Raw genomic sequence first — 18,730 nt, forward strand, 5'->3', positions numbered from 1 at the left:
GGAAATGTGACACTCCTGGGCAGCCTTGGATGTAACAATCATGAGATAGTCAAGTTTGAGGTCCTCAGGACAGTGAGAAGAGCATGCAGCAAGCTCACTGCCCTGGACTTCAAGACAGCAGACTTTGGCCTCTTCAAGAACCTGCTTAGTAAGGTTCCATGGAATATACCCCTAGAGGGCGTGGGGGCCCAAGACTGTTGGATGATATTCAAGAATCACTTGCTACAAGCTCAGGAGTGTTGCATCCCAACTAGAAGGAAGTGCAGCAGGAGGGACAGGAGATCCCCTTGGATGGATAAAGAGCTGCTGAGGAAGCTTCAAGGGAAAAAAGAGGCTTATAAAAGGTGGAAGCAAGGACAAGAGACCTGGGAATACTACAGGAATGCTTTCTGGGAAGGTAGGGACCAGGTTAGGAAAACTAAGGCTCAGTCAGAATTAAACTTGGCTAGGGATGTGAAAGATAACAGGAAGGGATTCTATTGGAACATCTCGAATAAAGACAGACTAGGGACAATGTGGGCCCCCTCCGGAAGCTATCAGGAGAACTGGCTACTCTGTCTTTGGAGGAGGCTGAGGTTCTTAATGGCATCTTTGCCTCAGTCTTCACTGGCGAAGGCTCTGACCACACTACCCAAGTTTTGGAAGGCAGACACAGGGACTGTGAGAATGAAAACCTTAGGCCCACTGTAGGAGAGGATCTTATTTGGGACTATCTTAAGAACCTGAACGTACACAAGTCCATGGAACCTGATGACATCCATCCGTGGGTTCTGAAGAAGCAGCAAATGAAGTTGCTAAGCCACTGACCATCATATTTGAAAGATCACGGCAGTCAGGTGAAGTTCCCAATGAGTGGAAAAAGGGAAATTTAACCCCCATGTTCAAGAAGGGGAAAATGGATGACCCAGGGAATTACAGACCAGTCAGTCTCACCTCTGTGCCTGGCAAAATCTGGGAGCAGATTCTCTTGGAAGGCATGCTAAGGCACATGAAAAACAACAAGGTGCTTGGTGACATTTCACTAGGGGGAAATCCTGCCTGACCAATCTAATGGCCTTCTATGATGGGGCTATGGAACTGATGGACAGGTAGAGCAGCTGATGTCATCTACCTGGACTTGTGCAAAGCGTTCGACACTTCCCACAACATCCTTGTCTCTAAATTGGAGAGACATCAATTTGATAGGTGGGCCACGCGGTGGTTAAAGAACTGGCCAGATGGCTGCATGCAAAAAGTTGTGGTCAGTGGTTCAATGTCCATCTGGAGACCAGTAACAAGTGGTGTCCCTCAGGGATTGGTGTTGAGACCAGTCTTGCTCAACATCTTTGTCAGTGCCATGGACACTGGGATTGTTTGCCAATGACACCAAGCTGTGTAGTTCTGTTGATCCTCTGGAGGGAAGGAATGCCATCCAGAGGGACCTTGACACACTTGTGAGGTGGGCTGATGACAGCATCATGAAGTTTAACCATGCCAAGTGCAAGGTTCTACACCTGGGTCGGAGCAATCCCAGGCACAGCTACAGGTTGGGCAGAGAAGAGATTCAGAGCAGCCCAAGGAGAAGGACTTGGGGGTGTTGGTCAATGAGAAAATGAACATGAGCCGGCTTCAGTGTGTGCTTACAGCCCAGAAAGCAACCGTATCCTGGGCTGCATCAAAAGGAGTGTGACCAGCAGGTCAAAGGAGGTGATCCTGCCCCTCTGCTCTGCTCTCCTGAGACCTCACCTGGAGCATTGTGTGCAGTTCTGGTGTCCTCAACATATAAAGGACATGGAACTGTTGGAACAAGTCCAGAGGAGGCCACGAGGATGATCAGGGACTGGAGCACCTCCCATATGAAGACAGGCTGAGAAAGTTGGGGCTGTTCAGCCTGGAGAAGAGAAGCTGCGTGGAGACCTCATAGCAGCTTCCAGTGTCTGAAGGGGCCTACAGGGATGCTGGGGAGGGACTCTTCATTAGGGACTGTGGTGACAGGACAAGGGGTAACGGGTTGAAACTTAAACAGCAGAGGTTTAGACTGGATATAAAGAAGATCTTTACTGTAAGGATGTTGAGGCACTGGAGTGGGTTGCCCAGGGAGGTTGTGAATGCTCCATCCCTGGCAGTGTTCAAGGGCAGGTTGGACAGAGCCTTGAGTGATGTGGTTTAGTGTGAGGTGTCCCTGCCCATGACAGGGGGTTGGAACTGGGTGATCTTAAGGTCCTTTCCAACCCTAACTGTTCCATGATTTCTCACAAATATTTCTCTGTTAGGACTGTGGACAAAGGATGAGTTTGGTCTGTTCCTAAATGCATCCGTGTTGGCTTCTGCCAGGGGAGGTTGTGTCATCCATCTCTTTGATATTGATATTTTGCGATTTATGGAGAGGATTAAAAAGTTGTCTTGTGTATTGTTGTTATTGTATGGTTATCTGTTGGGATTTTATGTGGTACATTGCTGTAGGAAGTTATAAAGAAGCTATATGAAAACAAGGAAATCTTCAGTCTATCACAGCTCTTGTAACTTCTCTAGAGATAGATGAAACAATAAATACTGGGCGAGGGAAGTTAATCTGTGCCTGTAGTATTTTATCAAATAAGGTGAACTTGGTGTGAGTTTCTGTGGCCAGGTCAGTTTCCCACATGGGTTTATGATCATTATTACAAAGGTCCCTTGCTGCTCTGCATGCAGGAACCCTGCATATGGTGCCTTCCTCTCCCACCTGGACCAGCAGTACTGCAGGAAGGTTCTTGCTTCCACGGGTTCCTCTGGATGGCTGCTCAGGTCCTGGCTGTGGGTGCAGGGGACCTGCAGCTGAGTCACAACATGAAAGGGCTGGTGAGGGCACACTGGACAGTGTCCAGCATCCTTCCAGTCCTGCATGCTGAGAGTGGGCTTCCCTCCACGTGACTGGAGCTGCTTCTCATCAGGTCTCATTCCCTCTGCGCAGGGGTGTCCTTGTGCCCTCCTCAGCACCCCCATGTGCATCTGCTCCAAGAGGTGGTGTGGAGCACAGCCGTGAATGGTCGTCAAGCTTTTCCTTCAGAGCTTGATGGTTTCTTTTCCAAAAGACTTAATCTCAGCAAAAAGAATGCCGTTTTAATTTAAATTCTTAAAGCCACCTCCACATGCATAGAAGGTTTGGGGTGGTTGCTTTAAGTCTGAGCTAGCATTAACACCACAAGACCAAGTGTGTGTTACATGCTGTGCCTTGGAACATGCAGTGCCTCCTCTGAGAGTCTTCACAGTGTAACATATGAATCATTCCTATGGCTGCTGGAGGAAATAATCCATCACCTGTAAGGATAGTCCTAGTCTTGTGGAAAGCATTTTTCAATCACTCAGCAGCCATACCATTACAATATGGACAACAGATTTTTATCCCTGTGTCTTTTCAGGTTCCTCCAGCCCTTTTTATTGTATTTTATCCAGAGGCTTGCTCATATTCACAGGCTGCTGTAGTTCACTTTAGTGTTCACAGCTTAACAACTCACACTGAACTTATTATTTTTGAGTGTATGTACAAAACATGTTAAAAAAGAAAACCAACTCGTTAGTGGGATTGCTGAGCCTGCTTTTGGTTACTGTCTTGTCTTCACGTTCAGCTGTTCTTTTCCCGTTTCTTCTCCTAACACTGGGAAGGTAAGGCTCCGTGAATGCCTTGGCTCTTGGCTGTTCCCAGCACTGAGAAAGGCGCAGGGTGAAAGACCCGACCTCAGTGACGTTGCTGAGTCATGGTAAAAGATCTCTTGCTGTTTGTTTTAACTTCCTCCTGTTGCTGTCCATACAGTACTTTGCGGGCTCTGCTTTTCAAAACAAAGTTCAGCTTTCCTGCTGTATTTCTCCAGGGATGAAAGCATTCATGGAAAATATGAGGTGACAAAACTGTACCCTTCCCTGAGGAGCAAAATGTCATTGGTTCAGGTGTTGGTTAACTTGCTAGAGGAATCCATCACCAAAGCACTGCAGAAACTGCTGTGTGTAGCTCAGCTCACGGTTAACATCCCTTACATCCCTCATTTGTAACAGGAGAGTATCCTCCATGTGCAGTTAGTTGGGTTTACATTGGTCGGAGGAGCGCTGTGAGGAGTGGTAGATGCCCTTGCAGACCAGCAGGGCTGTCGTGGGGCCGGCTGCTGGAGCCATGGCTGGAGTAGGAGCACACAGGGTTGAGGGCAGCACTTTTCAGAACAGCTGGTAGGAAATGTACTCGCAATTGTGCTTTATTTTTATCACTATAATTAGCAGGATCAATACACACACTCCTGCACTCATCTCCACATATAGCAGTGCTTACGCCTGTGCCTCCCTGGGGAGAGCTGTGAAGATTTCAGAGATCTGGAAAATTCTCTGAAGTTGCAGTTGCCCTAGAGTAGTTCTGTTGTGAGTGCAGCTCTGGTGATGCGGTAGTGGGAGGAAAGAGTTTCGTGGCTGTAGGAAGGCTCAGTGAGACCTTTCTCTTCTCTCCCTTTCACGGCTGCTCAGCCATCTCTTCTCAGCCAGTGCGCATGTAGTGTCCAGCTGTACAAAGGGATACCAGTGTGCTATCAGAATTGAATCATACAGATGGAAAATGGCATCTCTGACCACTCCCTTCTCATCTTTTCCCGCCTGCTGTAAGGCTTCCAGTTGGCTTTCCATCAAGCTGCTGATCTGTTGGTGCCTCTCCTGGTGTTGAAGTGCACAGCTGGGGAAGTACAGGCTTTACTCTGGACTTTATCTTCCTCGAGTGCAGGAGAGGAACCTTGGAAATGCTCTTGTACTTTAAATGGTCCCACACAGATTTTCATCTTTTGCAATCTCAACAAATGATTAATTAGTACTTTCAGGTCTTCTGCACAGTTTAAAAAGTAGTGGTAGGGGATATACATACAAGTCAACCTTTCTCGGCTCTTGTTTTCTGTTCAACTCTGTTGATTTTTGCACACTGACCCTGGGGGACTGTGAATATGTGGGGATGCTGCTCATCACAGCCTGCATAAACAATGTCCTCATTAAGAGCTGATGGGCTTAGAAGGCCCCATGAAGAAGTTAGCTGCCTGAGCCGAGCAGAAGCTGGGACTGTTGCCTCCCTCTGGGCTTTAGCCCCTCCTCATTAAGCAGGTCCAGGCTATTGATTGGGAGCTTGTGTTTGGAAGAGTCTTACTTACTCCATGCATTATCTTGACAGATTGATCAGACCTGATTGAGAACCTCTTAAAGGAACGAACAGCTGTAATGGGAAAGTTGGACTCTGTCATCCGTTAGGATGATTCTGGGAGCGAGAAGAACGAGGCTGACATCTTGGAGCAATTGTATTTACAATTAACATGGCTGAAAACGATTGCCTCTATTGATCCCCCCTTCCTGCAATTACAGCCCCATTGTTTACATTCCAGCACTTCGGTTATAAAAAGGAAATTCAATAATTATTGCATTATTTAAAGTTAAAGTGCCACAGAGTTTGCTGGCTACGCTTGCTGGTTGATTTAACGTTCACTAAAATCCATGCTGAGCTCTCCATCTTTAGGCTGAGCAATATTTGGCTTTTAATGAGACTTCAAGGGCTGGTGGAGCAAACCCAGTTTTCTGGGTGGCTTCTGGAGTTGCTGATGGGGAAATCCAAAGGTGTTTCAGCACAGCAAGTACCAGCGTTGTGGCCAGCAGGGAGAGCATCTGTGGGCCATAGCCGCCACCTGGGTGGGACTCCATGAGGATGGCTCCTTTACCCTGCTGCAAGGGCCACCAGCTCTTCTTTGGTGCCTCATATATTGTTACTGACCTGTGCTCAGGTACGCAGACCTGTGCTAAGCCACCCTCTGTGTTGCTGCTGGGTTCTTCTTTGATGAAAGTCTTTGGCCTTGCTTCCCACACACTTTGCAAAGTTGTGGGTGAGGACTGGTGATGTGATGCTCAGCAGTTCTGTGTCTGTCTGGGGCTTGCATCAGCCCCATCAGGAAGCCAGGGGCCTTCACTTAACACCAGGCAGAGCTTGGAGGGCATGGAAAATACAGAATTGGAAGGGAGCTGTAGGGACTGGCTGTAAATTTGGGCAGTTGGTGCTGTTCTTTATGGCTTTCTGTGGGACTGGAGGACTTCCATTAAGTACCTGAGCCTCTTTGGCAGGAGAGAGTACTACATTTCCAGCCTTTTGGAAAGGAAGATAGAGACCAGAAAACAAATAACAAATTGAAATCTAGATTTGTAGCACAAAGTCTTCCTGTTCTCATCGCATGGTGGTGTTTTTAAGGGCTTGGGTGATACTGAGGAAGCTTTAGCTGGAGGTGGAGGAGTGATGCTCACCGTTAGGCTGGTCCAGTTACCACAAGCTAAACTGCAAACATTTGTGGGTATGTGAGCCTGAACTCCACAGTTGTTTGTTGCAAAAGAAGCCTGCAAAGCTGGAAGGAGGGAAGGGTTTTGTAACACCACATCTTCAGAAGCAGTAAACAGGTTCAGGACATTGGTGGAATATGAGAGACCGTTAAGTTCATCTTCTGAACCTGCTGAATGGGGAATCAGTTTTTCCTCCTTTGAGAACATTTGTGCCCCGGTCTGTGGGCACACCAGCTTTTCCCAGGCACAGTCTCCATGTGTTCCTGCTGCGACCGCCCTGCTCTGTCAGCACCAGGAAATTCCAGCGCAGGCTGCAGGTGTGAAAGGAGAGCAAGACGGATGGGCCAGGGCTGACTTTTATGGAGTACTTGTAACAGGCTGGGCTCAGACAGCTGCATCCACATGACTTTCATTAAAAATTCAGATTCTTCTCTTGTAGGGCTGTGTGATTTATCTCATGCAGTAGATCAGAGGCACATGGGGGCCAAGAGGCGCTTACGAGGTTTCTGAGGTCTGCTGCAGGGTCTGTTGCCTTTCTATAGCAACCTGTAGCCTCCCCTCCAGCTCTGTCAGAGGGTTACCTCTCGCCTGGCGCCCCAGGCTGCACTGTCACAGGCACAGTTCTCACCGGCATCTAGAGTGTTTCCTACAAAGCCCCTTAGTAATTAACCATGTCTGATTTCACCCTGAGGACGAGTCAATCCCTGGGCATCCTTCTGTGCTGTGGATGTGCTCACGGGGCTGGCCGGGCTCCAGCAGCTCCTCCTGAGCACAGAGGATGTGCTGGCAGCTTCCACTGTAACCCCGAGAGGCTCAATACTTCATGTAGCCTCCATGCTGCTCCCAGGCTCTGTGTGCCACCATGGTGTCAAAGGGGCCCACAGGCTCTGGATCTCATTACTGATGCTGGTCAGACATGGGTGCAGACAGGGAGAAGTAGGAGCAGTGCAGGCCTGCAGTGGTTCTCCCTTCCATGGCTTTTGTAACCCTCCAGCAGTTTCTTTGCTCCTTCTTCCTCAGCTGCATATCTTCTGTCTTTTAAATCACTGTTCATTTTACCCATTCTGACAGAGCAGAGGTTGTGCAGGGTTCAGGGGTAACAAGAATGCTGCATGGGGAAGAAGCCTCCAAAGATGTTCAAGACCAGAAACTTTCTTATAGAAGCTCCTGGTAGTTGAATGGCTTCTGGGTTCATGCTGGATTGTCTTGTAATGTGAGAGCCAGCTGGAGAAAGAGATCCAAAGTGGTTTGGAAGGGATTCCTTCAGGCTGTTTCTCAGTTACACATGCCTCCCCTTGGCCTTCCCAAGGATTAAGGTTGGAAAGTGGAAGAGATGTTGGTGTAAACACAAGGGGATGGACTCCCCTTGGCTGTCCCCATAAGCACTTTTGACCAGATCTTTGGTTCTGGTACTTCAGGATCTGGATCACTGTGCAGCTGGTGATCCTGTTAGCCACTGGTGGTGAGGAAGGGTTTTCTTCTTATTAGGGATGGTTATCTGTTTGCTGCACAGACTTCATGAGATTATTTTCTCGCTTTGGGTTTCAGCCCCTAGGCCTGTTACTTCACCTGCTTTCCTCCCTGCAGACACTATGACATGTGGGAAATCCTTGGGCACCCAGGCGGGGAGCAGGAGAGCCCAGGCTGCTTGTCCTGGGGAGCATTCCCTAGGTTTCTTTCTACTACTTGTTCTCATTCTGAGGTCTGCAGAAGGGAGATGTCCTCGAGCCTGTAGAGATCTTTGTCATGTGTTCTACTGCTTTGTGGACAATTGAGACTTCCTGAGAGTGGAGGTGGGATCTTGCTGCTTCAAGAGATTGTTGGTCTTCCAGCTTGGACACTAATGGCTTGTGAGATGCCCTCTGTTGTCAGTGAGAGTTTGTCCTGAGGAGCTTTTAGGGCCCTCCAAATGGGAAACTTTATGCAAGATGTAGTTAAGATTGCATAGAAATTGAGCCTTTTTTCGAATGAATAATAAACATCAAAAGCATGAGATAGTTCAAAGCAGTTATTGCATCTCCCTGGTGAGCTAGGGTTACAGTTCAGATATCTGCCAGAACAGTATCTGACCCACTATGCAGAGCAAACGGGTTTTGGAAAATAACATTGTGCCTTCTGGCAACAAACCGCTATAGGGAGGATTATCTGTTCAAGTTACTGTGAGAAGCGGGCTCTGCACACAGTGGCTGTAAAAAACTTAGTACAGAAGAGGTTTGGAGCAGATATAGTTTCGGTATCTTTAAAAGACATAACGAAAGTTTCTAGGAACCAGATTAAATGTTGAACATTAACTACAATAACACCTACAAAGATATTCAGCAGGAGAGTTCATTACTTGGGTAATAGCAGCAATGTAGATCCTCAGTCCTCGTTACAACAGTCTCATCTCTGAAGAACGTAGCCTGACACCGTGGCATGGGGGTGAGGACTGCCTGTGGTCAGATGGATTAATACAGCTGTTGCATTAAATTCCGTGATTTCTGAAAAATACAGTGGGTGAGGCAGTGTTAGATGGGGATGAGAGTAATGTTAAACAAAGTTTGGGGTATGTGGAGGATGGAGGTGGAGAGAAAGAAGCACTAAAAATAATGTAATTCCTTTGTTTAAATGTGAGATTTCTGTAGTCATATGTTATGAACATTTATTATGCTATTATTTATTAGAAGAAAACAATTCCAAGCCAGATGTTAGAGAGTGAGGGCTGCAAAGTCAGTTCCCCACCCCAATGCAGGTCAGCGTGTCCCAGCACATGTTTGCTCACTTGTGCTCATGCCTCTTCTACGCTCACTGGTCTGTGCCTGCATGCTCCGCACCCTTCTCCTGCCGTAGCTGATGCTGCACTGGTGTGACCACCATGTGCCCTCACCTCCCTCCTCCAGGTCTGGGAACTGATGCTGTGCAGAGTGTGATCTCTGGAGGGTTGCCTACTGCCTGCTGGCCCCTGGCACTCTGCAGGTGTATAGGCACAAGTTGTCATTTTAATCTTGCTTATTTAAAGTGTCTCTTTGTTCAGACCTTCCAAACATGCCGACTTCTTCCAGCCATACCTAGAGGAAGGAGGATGTCGTTCTGCAGTACTCCCTAAACTGGCCCAAAATGCTGTATGGGGACAGATCATGTGGGGCAGCGCTGAGGCCACCCTGGGGCGCACAGGGCAGAGCCGCAGTGAGTTGAGATGTGGTGTTGAGATGAAGTTGCCAGACCTGGGGTGTTTGTAACTGGTGAGGAGCTGGTGTTCTCCCAGGAAGGGCTGTGAAGGTTGGAAACAGGCGGTGCAGGGGTTGTTGCAGATAGAGAAGGTGAGGTCTCTGGGTGGGATCCTCCTGCCCTCGTCACTGTGCAGCTTTGCCTAGAGACCCAAGCCCTTCCCAAATGGAAGATGGGCCAGATTTTGTTTGATCTGTATGTAGGGATAGGTGTTGGGAGTGGCAGAGTGTTGTGCTGCGGTTAATGTACATACAGGAACAGCCCGTGTCCCTCGGGAAGCTGTACTTGTGAGTCGTATGGTTTCCATCAGAGCGTTCCTGTCTGTTTCTGATTTAAAGTGGAGCTTTGACTAAACCTGATCAATATTTTGCATGCCATGCGTGAAGAACCAGATGTTGAAAGTTTCCTATTGTTGAGAGGGAGGGGGCAAACACCCCCCAGACTTGCAGAAATCAATGTTCTCTGACAGAAGTTGGTTCTTTTCTTAAGAACAATATATTCTTTTGATTTTCAGGTTGATTTGTCTTCTAACAAAGTTCTGGTTTAATATTTTGAATTTCTTTTCTGTGATATGGATAAATTTTCACAAGAGGAAAGCTTTACAGTGTGATGGACAATAACTACATGTATTTGTCCAGTGTCTTACCTATCCACAAACTCACAGCTTGTACTTTCTCATCCATCATGTTGTCTTATTCTGGCCTGCTCCTTTCCTCCATTGGAAGACTGACATGAGTCAGAGGTGGGCATGTGATGATGTGCCATGTCCAGGGTTTTTACACCGTTGGGCACGACAGGCAAGTGAAGCTATCACAAGGGATATTTGAACATGTGTTGAGTGGGAGCGAAGGAAGACCAGAAAATAAGACATATTTATTAAACAGTTTAAAACAAAGGTTTTCCTAAAATCCCCTTTTAAATGGGAGCAGTACAGACTGTGCCTCTGGTTCCCGCAGAGACCACATCCTTAGTGTTTCCTTGAACCTGGAACCAGATTTTTCTCTAATTGCTCACCAGGGGTTTCCTCTGCCTTCTTGCAGAAGCTGCTCCTGAGCCCATTGTCACTGCCTAAGCCTGAATGTGGTGTCTGCAGGATGGGGGCTTCCTGACTGCTGGAGGACAGGGCTTTCCATATGTCTCCTGGAGCGAGACCCCCCAGCCCACAGTATGATGGGGTGGAAGGGAGGTTTTATTGCAGAGATTTGACCTAAGTGCAGCAGAGCAAGGCTGGTTAAGTTGGGCCATGTGGGCCAGTTGCGTGGCTCTTGAGACCAGCTTCTAACCTTAGCCTTTTATGTCTTAAGCCATTTCTCTTTTTCTGGCTCAGGAAGAGGGTAATGCATGCAAACAATAGAAATGAGAGGAAGAAGAAGCTCTTATGAGGGAAAACAGCAAAAAATCTTTTGAGGGCACCAGTGGGATTAGTGCCCTAGTGGATTCTTCAAATATTACAGTGAATTTAATTAAATACATTGTGATCCCAAAAGAGGCTAGTCTAATTAGCCAGATCTAGAATACATTTATTCTCTTCCTTCGCTCTTCCAATCAGAAGCCTCAGCATCAGCTCCTATCCTATTTTTAATCATTCCTAGACTCAGAGGGCTCTCCTTCCTCTGTGTTAGCTAAGCACACAGCGCTAGGTAATATGTGTCTTTAATCTTATCTTAGCTGTAACTGAGATAATACACGTCAGAATTTTTACCAGAAGGTTCTGGCTGCACGTAGGAAATATTTTTGATTGACAAACCTTAAGATCGTGTCTAAATCACCTTGGGTGAGGTGCATGCTGAGGAAGGAGTTTCACAAGATGACCTAGAAGACAAATAGAGGTCTTGGGGTTGGATGGTGGGAGCTGGCAGGGATTATCGCAGAGCTGAAATGTAGGTTTGTAGTGGAAGCACCAAATGGTCTTCACTCAAGAGTCTTTTGACTTTGGTATCCATTTGTCCTCTGCTTGAGATAAGCATTACTGTGGGAACTGGGACAGTTACTGTGAACTCACCCCTGCCACTGCTGCCACAGCAGGCAGCATAGCTGTAAGCACTGAATGCTTCCCTCTGCTTTTGAGAAGTAATTGCCACATGCTTGAGATCCAGGACATAAAACAGCTATATGTTCCTGTAGCATGAACCTCTGTGCCAGACAGTTGATAGATTTTGGTATAGATAATGCAGGTATAATGCTCCTGAATTAGCCGCATTGGCTGCAGTAGCACAGCTTCAGAAGGGAGCAAGGGTTTTCCAAGTTCTAACCTCCTGTGGTGACATCTGGCTGCACGCTCACCATAGGCTTCTCAGTCTGGACCGCTGTCACAGCCATCTTCAAGGCCAGGCTGCTGCTTTCTTCCAGATCCAAGGGAGTAAAACCTAAATGTCAGCTAACGGAGTGCTGGGTGATGGATAGGATGGCACACACTCCATGTTCCACTCCCATACACTGTTCCCAGGACCTGTCAGTCTAATGGGTTCATTGTGTTCTAGGATTGCTTTAGTTTTATTCTTCCTAGTTTTCAGTGAGAATTTATCACATTTAATTTTATCTGTTTGACATGAAGTTGGGTCCCCTCCCTGGATAAGCTTTAAATGTGAAAGAATTAACCACACATAAATTGTGAACAGTTATGTCAGATCTGCTGTTCTCTTTCACTGAAGATTATCTTGCCCATCTTGAGTTTTGCTTCTGTGCTTATTTCAGTATGTTATGTTTTCTTGCTTCTAAGCAGGAGCATGTGTGGTACCTTGAGAATAAACAGGCTTGATCTTACTGTGTCTTCATCAAATTATGGTTTCTTACTTAGCTCCCAGGTGGCTTTTAGCAATTTACAATGGACTAACCCAGGGAGACTGGAGGTGTAAAGGAAAACTCATGTCTCTCTGCTTTGTTCTTCACAGCACCTTCAGCATCACGAGAGCGGGGTTGAGGGTGAAAGCTGCTATTACCACTGTGTCCTCTGTAACTACTCCACCAAGGCCAAGCTGAACCTTATCCAGCATGTGCGCTCCATGAAACACCAGCGGAGTGAAAGCCTACGGAAGCTGCAGCGCCTCCAGAAGGGTCTTCCTGAGGAAGAGGAAGACCTGGGACAGATCTTCACCATCCGGAAATGTCCAGCAGCTGAGGCTGGTGAGTGCTGCCACCCTTGCATGCACAGGGCTGGGCTCTTGCCCCCTCTGCGTCACAGGATTGGACCAGCAGCATCAGACCCTCCATGCAGTTCTGTGGCAAGCTTGGTGACTTTCTTGTTTGTCTTCCCTGCTGTGGGATGGTGCTTATTGCTTATCAATAATGTGTTATGGAAATCCCGGCTACCCTGAGGTAGGACAGGATCCTGTTGTACCTGCAGCATCCAGCGTTCTTTTGCCTCATAGGGCTCGTGGGTAGTGGCTCAGAAGCACCAAATATTTACACACATTCTTAATTTCAAACTTGTAAGTGAAATACTTACGAGTGTCTAGAGGTACGATTGCATTAGGACAACTCTAACAAACTATGCTTTTAGGAGAAGTTTTGCGATGCATCAGGTGATGTCCTAAGCACCAGTGCAAAGCTGTCCCAGTTTGTTCATTGGTTTCTAGTACTTCAGCCACATTAGATCATGAGGAAGATTGAAAGGGGTGGGCAGGAGAGGGGGCAAGTGTTGTCTGTTTTCCATGTCTCCTCATGAGATAAGGTGGATAAGGCAAAGGGCTTCGCTGAAGCATATGCTCATACAGAAAGAACAAATAACTGGAAAGGGATTGCAGCTGTGAATCTAGCAAGAGAAAAGATGCCTCAGCCTAAGGGGGCACTTAGGCTGAGCAGAACAGAAATTGTACTTTGTTTAATAATTTAAAGGGTTAAAAATATTTTTATGTTAGGAAAAAGCAAGATCTGATAAGTCCTGTGAGGAGGGAGGAGGAGGAGAGCCTGCCCAAGCTGGCTGGTACACACACTGTCAGGGATGTGAAGATGCCAAAGCTGGGGGATGCCAGTGAAACCCTCCACAACCCTCCTCAGCTTCAACCAGGACTTCCCTTCCGGACTGGATAAATCTCAGAGAAAAGTGCTCTGAGGAACTGGCATTCCTCAGTTAATGGCATAGAGACAAGGAAAGTGATTAGCTTAAAGGCATTGAGAAAGGAAAGCAGCACCAGCTGGAGGCAAATACATGTGGGTCTTCTGAATTAACACCTGCACTGCGTTGCTGTTACACGTTAGTAACAAGGATGTGAAATAGTTGCAGAACACCCAGAAAATAAAGCAGGAGAGTTTTCAGTAAGAGTTAAACTAAATCTCATGGAAAAAAGTGACCTATCTGTGAACTCAGCGGAGTGGAGGCCATGGAACACACTTTCCAAAGGTCATGGTGACAGGGAGAGCATGCGGTGGTTGCCACACCATCCAGAGGGGACAGCAGCTCTGGGAGCCATTCTTCTCCACTGGAGAAAAACATTCCAGTTTTGAAAGGATACATTGAAGTGTTTTATGGTTTATGAGTTTTCTTAAAAGCAAAAGGAACAGAGAGGACAAACCATCTGTGTCCTTTTGTGACACACAGAACAGTCCTGGAAACCTTTGCTTACTTTAGAAATTTGTGTTTACCTTTTACTTCAGAAACTTTATCTTTCCTTGTATGTTTGCCAGGATTATGACATTGCAGGTACTAAGAGTGCAGAACCTGACTAACTGAGAGGGAAAAATAGTTTGGTGACCATTTAAAAAGATTTTTTTGTTTTGTTTTGTTAAAAGTCTTGTTAAGTCACTGCAAGGAAATCTCTTTTTTAAAATATTTTGATTTTTCAATGACCTGAGATAGTTTCCTTTAAGCTTGTTGGTTCTTCAACAAAAACTGACAGCAAACAAGACACAATTTCTTTATCGTATTTTATTTCAAAGGATAAAAGTAGAAGGATAAGATCTAGAATACAAAGAGGAAACCTCTGATCTGTTTTGGAGGTTGGTTTGACCTGAGATACTTAATCTCAAATGCTGTTCCAGCCCATTGTTGAGCAAGGCTGAGCAGACATGCCTCACTGGTGCAGTGATGGGCAAGGCACAAAGCGCTGGTCAGGTTGTACCTGCAGTGATGGGAGTTGGCTTTGGGTGAGAAGCTGCACTTCTCCCATAGGGGAGAATGGGTGCTTTTATCTCCCATTTATTCTGATTCTGTTGAGCTATCAGAACATCAACTTGAATATACAGTGGGGTAGTCCCAGTGCCCCAGGCCAGCGGCTAGACTGAGGACATGTCCCAGGGAAAGGCACATAAGGATGCTGCAGGGGTGACATCCATCAGAGGTGGCTTCATGGCAGGCAGGATCAGCCTCATGAAGGGCACAACAGTCATTTGTTTCTCAGCTTTGATTTATTCTGTGTAATCATTTCATGCGTAAAAAGATCTCCCTCCAGCTGGCTGATCCTTCCCTTTTTCCTGAGGTTTGTTTTCATGTAGTCTTGGGTGTCAGTGATGTGTAGCAGGAATATGCACATATCTGGGCTTCAGTTCTCTCTTGTGACATGTTTGTTTCGTCTTGGTTTTGAACTCTGCTGGTGTGTGTGGCTGTTTCAACCCTTCAGGAGAGCAGCACATTCTGTGGGGCTTCACCAGTGGGTCTTCCAGCCCAGTGCTGCCAGTGTGGGACAGGCACATCCTCTGTGGCAGGGCTGCACTTAGGGTGTGCAGCTGGCTCTCTGCTTTTCCTCCACCTGTACAATACCTTGGTGTCTCTACTGTATCCCTGTTACATTTTTTACTGGCTTTTTTCTGAGGTTTAGGTGACTTCCCTTGCTGTGTTTTGAAAGGAGCCTCTGGTGGTAACAGATAACACGAGCAAGTCTTCTCTGTTTCACACACTTTTGAGCAGAAAGTGCTTTTCTGATCTGTGACACGCCTCTGTCAGGGACCCAAAGGGATGATGGCTTTTTTGCTGGTTTGCTGCATTGCAAGTGCAGGGGTTTGTTTTGATGCTGCTGTTACTCCCTGGTAATCATCACTGTGATTCTCCCTCCCCTTCTAGTTCATTATATTTGTTTGTAATTCCGTTTCCCCACACATACAATATCAGCTCGCCTTTCTACCCGAAAGTGAATAAACCCTTTTGTTATCACTGCTCCTTCTGAGAACATTCCAGTCCTCAGCTTTTCTACCTTCTACAGAACTCCTCCCTGGGATGTGGCCCAGCTCTGGGCTGGCTGCCTAGGGAGGTTGTGGAGTCCCCATCCTGAGAGATGCTCAAAACTCAATGGGCAAGGATGAGGCCGAGGTGCTGAGCAGGACCATGACTTGTGCCCCTGAAACTGCAAGTTCTTTGGCAGGAAACCATGCCCTTCTTGTGCTGGTCTGTCTTCTTGCTGGTGTAGCTGCCCAGCTGTGGGTTCACCTCAGCAGTGGTGTGAAACAACGTCCTCCTCACACTCTAGTCTGGTCGCTGTGACCAAGAGCAGGCAGACGCAAGGGATCATGTTGTTAAGGGGATGCCAAGTTCCATGGGATGGTAAGATACAGCCCATTGCTGCTGCTGCTCCTTCCAGGGCAGACCCCCAGGCCAGCTGTTACCCAAAGCAAGGTGCCAGCACATGCAGCCATGATCACTCCTGCTCCTGCTGCTGGAGACCTTTGTGGCTTTGCTAGAAATGTTGAAGGAGTATTTACCCTTTTTAATTTCCTTATCTTCCGCCAGTTTGTGCCAATCTCCTCATCCCCAGCTCTACATACAACTGCATCTCGCAGTAATGAAAGGTGGCTGTTTGCTTAGTGGCAGAGAGGAGATGTCAGGGTTAAATGCTATGTCCCACTGTGTGTATGTACTCACTGGTGTGTGCAAGCATGTAGGAAAAAGCATCAATGTCTCTGGGGTGGTGTGTAGATATTTTTTTGTGTAGATGTATCTCAATCTGTTGGAAGAGAGTGTCTGATCGTACCTTAATTAGTCCTCTAACAATCTACAAAGGTCAGTGCCAATTGCCTGTTCATTTACATTTGTAATTGTGATGGTTCTTGATTGCACATTAGTTGCAACTCCTTCCCTCCCACCCCATGGAAAACACATGCAGCAGCCTAAGCAACAGCCTTGTAGACACAAGGACTTTTGTCTCTGGTTGTGCCAGCAGCACAGCCTTGATTGAAACTTCTGTTTATTTTGTGGAAAAGAGCTTTACAAGCTGCACTCCAGTTCCAGTAAAGGGATGATGAAGTCGTTGGCAGGGAAATTATGTGGATATCAGGCAAGAAACCCAATCCTCCTTGAATGGAATAATTAAAGACAATTAAACTTTTCTGCTTGCTCTAAGAAGTGTGCTAATTATGGAGGAGACAGGGAAGTAAGCCCAGGCTGGACATTCAGTCCTTTTCTTGATCAAAAAGAGTACAGCTTTAGGGCTGGGGGTTTATTGTCCTCCATGGAGCTGGACATATATTGCTGTAGTATCTGGGCTGCTGGCAGTGCAGATGTCAGCCCCTTGCTGCAGAAGCATCTGTATAACACTACCCATAAGCTAATTGATTTTTAATGATGGGGTTTAGAGAAGAAAAAAAAACCCAACATAATAAAAACCAAAACATTCTTAAGATGTAGGGATGGATGCACTTATGACTCATTAGGTAATGATAGAAATAAAAGTGAAACAGCCTGCACCAAATTTTCATTCTAGCTTAGAAAGTGACTCCTCCTAGAAGGCCTGGAGTACAGGCAGCCTGGGTTTCCATACTCTTCCCACTGTGCAGGACCGAGTCCATCAGGTGGATGGGTCAGATGGAGCTGAGGCGAGAGACCACCTAGAGTTTATGCTGCCCAAGGGTTTTATTTTGATCATTCCTTCATATGAGTCCCAAGTTTGTGGGCATCTTTGAAGGGAAACAGATTTTGGTAGATGTAAGTGTAGAGGACAATTTGTATGGCCAAGGGATTGTGTTGGTACAGGGAACATGTGCAGTGCCTCTGTGGCTGGAGGAGAGGTTCCTGCCTGTGGCACAAGCAGCCGAGGCTGCTACCACCCTGTACTGCCCAAGGCAGGAGCAGAGCCATACCACTCATAGTTTCTGCAGTAAAAATCTGCTGGATATGGACTGCAGGGGGATGCTGCAGAGTCCCCATTTCACCCCAGAGGACAACTCCCTTGTGCTGGACATACTGTTTCAGTAATCTTGCTAGTCTCTGCCAAATCCTTAGCAGCCATCCTCTTCCAACACACAGAGTCATTGTTGGGGCCCTTGCGTGTGAAGGCTGAGGGCAGGCTCTTGGGAAGCCTTTGCTAAACTTGGCCAAGTGCAGTGAAAAGACCCTTTGTCTGGGTAGGAAGGGGGCTGGAGCGGGTGTCAGCAGGAGGATCCCTGCTGCCCATCTTCCCATGCCCAGCTGTGCTAGAGCATCTGTGCTGCTGGCTCTGCCAGCAGACAGGGAGGGACCAGCCACTCTCCCTGCTCCAGACAGGTTGATTACAGTTAGAGGAATATCTTTACTGTAAAGCTCTGTTCCGATGCCTCTCCCCCCTGTGTGCCGCCTGGGCAGAGGCGATTATACTGTCCATCCACATCTTGCTAGAGTTTCAGTTATTCGACCTTCCGAAGGGCTGCAAATCGTGGACTGAAATCATGATGTGGGTGCTTAAAGAAGCCAAGCACATAAACAGAAGTGAGGTATAGCTAGAGCACTGCCAGATGAGAAAACCCTGTGTGCTTTAAAAGTAGTAGTTGCCCAACTCAGCTTGTCTCCTCCTGTAGTGCTTGGAGACAGCTGGATGCTCGTAGAGAGCTTGCACCTCTGTTTTCACTTTTCGCTTTGCTTGTGTTCCTCTTTCTTAAATGCAGCTGTGTAGCTGTACCAGGGATGTGAAGGAGAGAGGTGGTGGCAAATGGGAGCAGAAGCAAGTTCCTGTGTGATCATGAGCAGATTTGTTCATGAAACACTCAGGATGTGGTTTGCAGTGTGGAAAGGTTTCTCTTAGACAAAAAGTTTCTATTTAGCAGAAGAGAGGCTTGATGTTAACCACATTTGACAGTTTAAATGTGTGACTTGGAAGTCCCACAGCACGAGTTATATCCTTTCCCAAGGCTGAGGCATTGGTCTCTGAGTTCTCTCTCCTGTCCAGGCTCTCCAGTTCTCCACCTTCCCTTGATGTCTGTGCCCTGGCCTTAGGAATTGTGATTGACCCATCTGTAAAATGGATGAAACAAAGTGTGGAGAAAGGGGAAGGGGATCTTCCACAGAAACCTCTTGTGAGGGAACCATACTGTTATTTTCCTACCTTGAAGA

The 18,730-nt window shown here is 47.0% G+C and overlaps 1 protein-coding gene across 1 annotated transcript in view; it reads left to right on the forward strand.

Annotated features, from left to right (window-relative positions):
- Positions 1-18,730, forward strand: part of ZFHX3 (zinc finger homeobox 3) — a 102,425-nt gene that overhangs the window by 24,091 nt on the left and 59,604 nt on the right. Inside the window, exon 3 of the mRNA XM_031042642.2 lies at positions 12,393-12,624. Within this exon, the coding sequence (XP_030898502.2) occupies positions 12,393-12,624 (232 nt within the window). The remainder of the gene's footprint in view (positions 1-12,392; positions 12,625-18,730) is intronic.

The sequence above is a fragment of the Melopsittacus undulatus genome, chromosome Z, assembly GCF_012275295.1.
Source record: "Melopsittacus undulatus isolate bMelUnd1 chromosome Z, bMelUnd1.mat.Z, whole genome shotgun sequence".
In the NCBI taxonomy this organism is placed as follows: domain Eukaryota; kingdom Metazoa; phylum Chordata; class Aves; order Psittaciformes; family Psittaculidae; genus Melopsittacus; species Melopsittacus undulatus.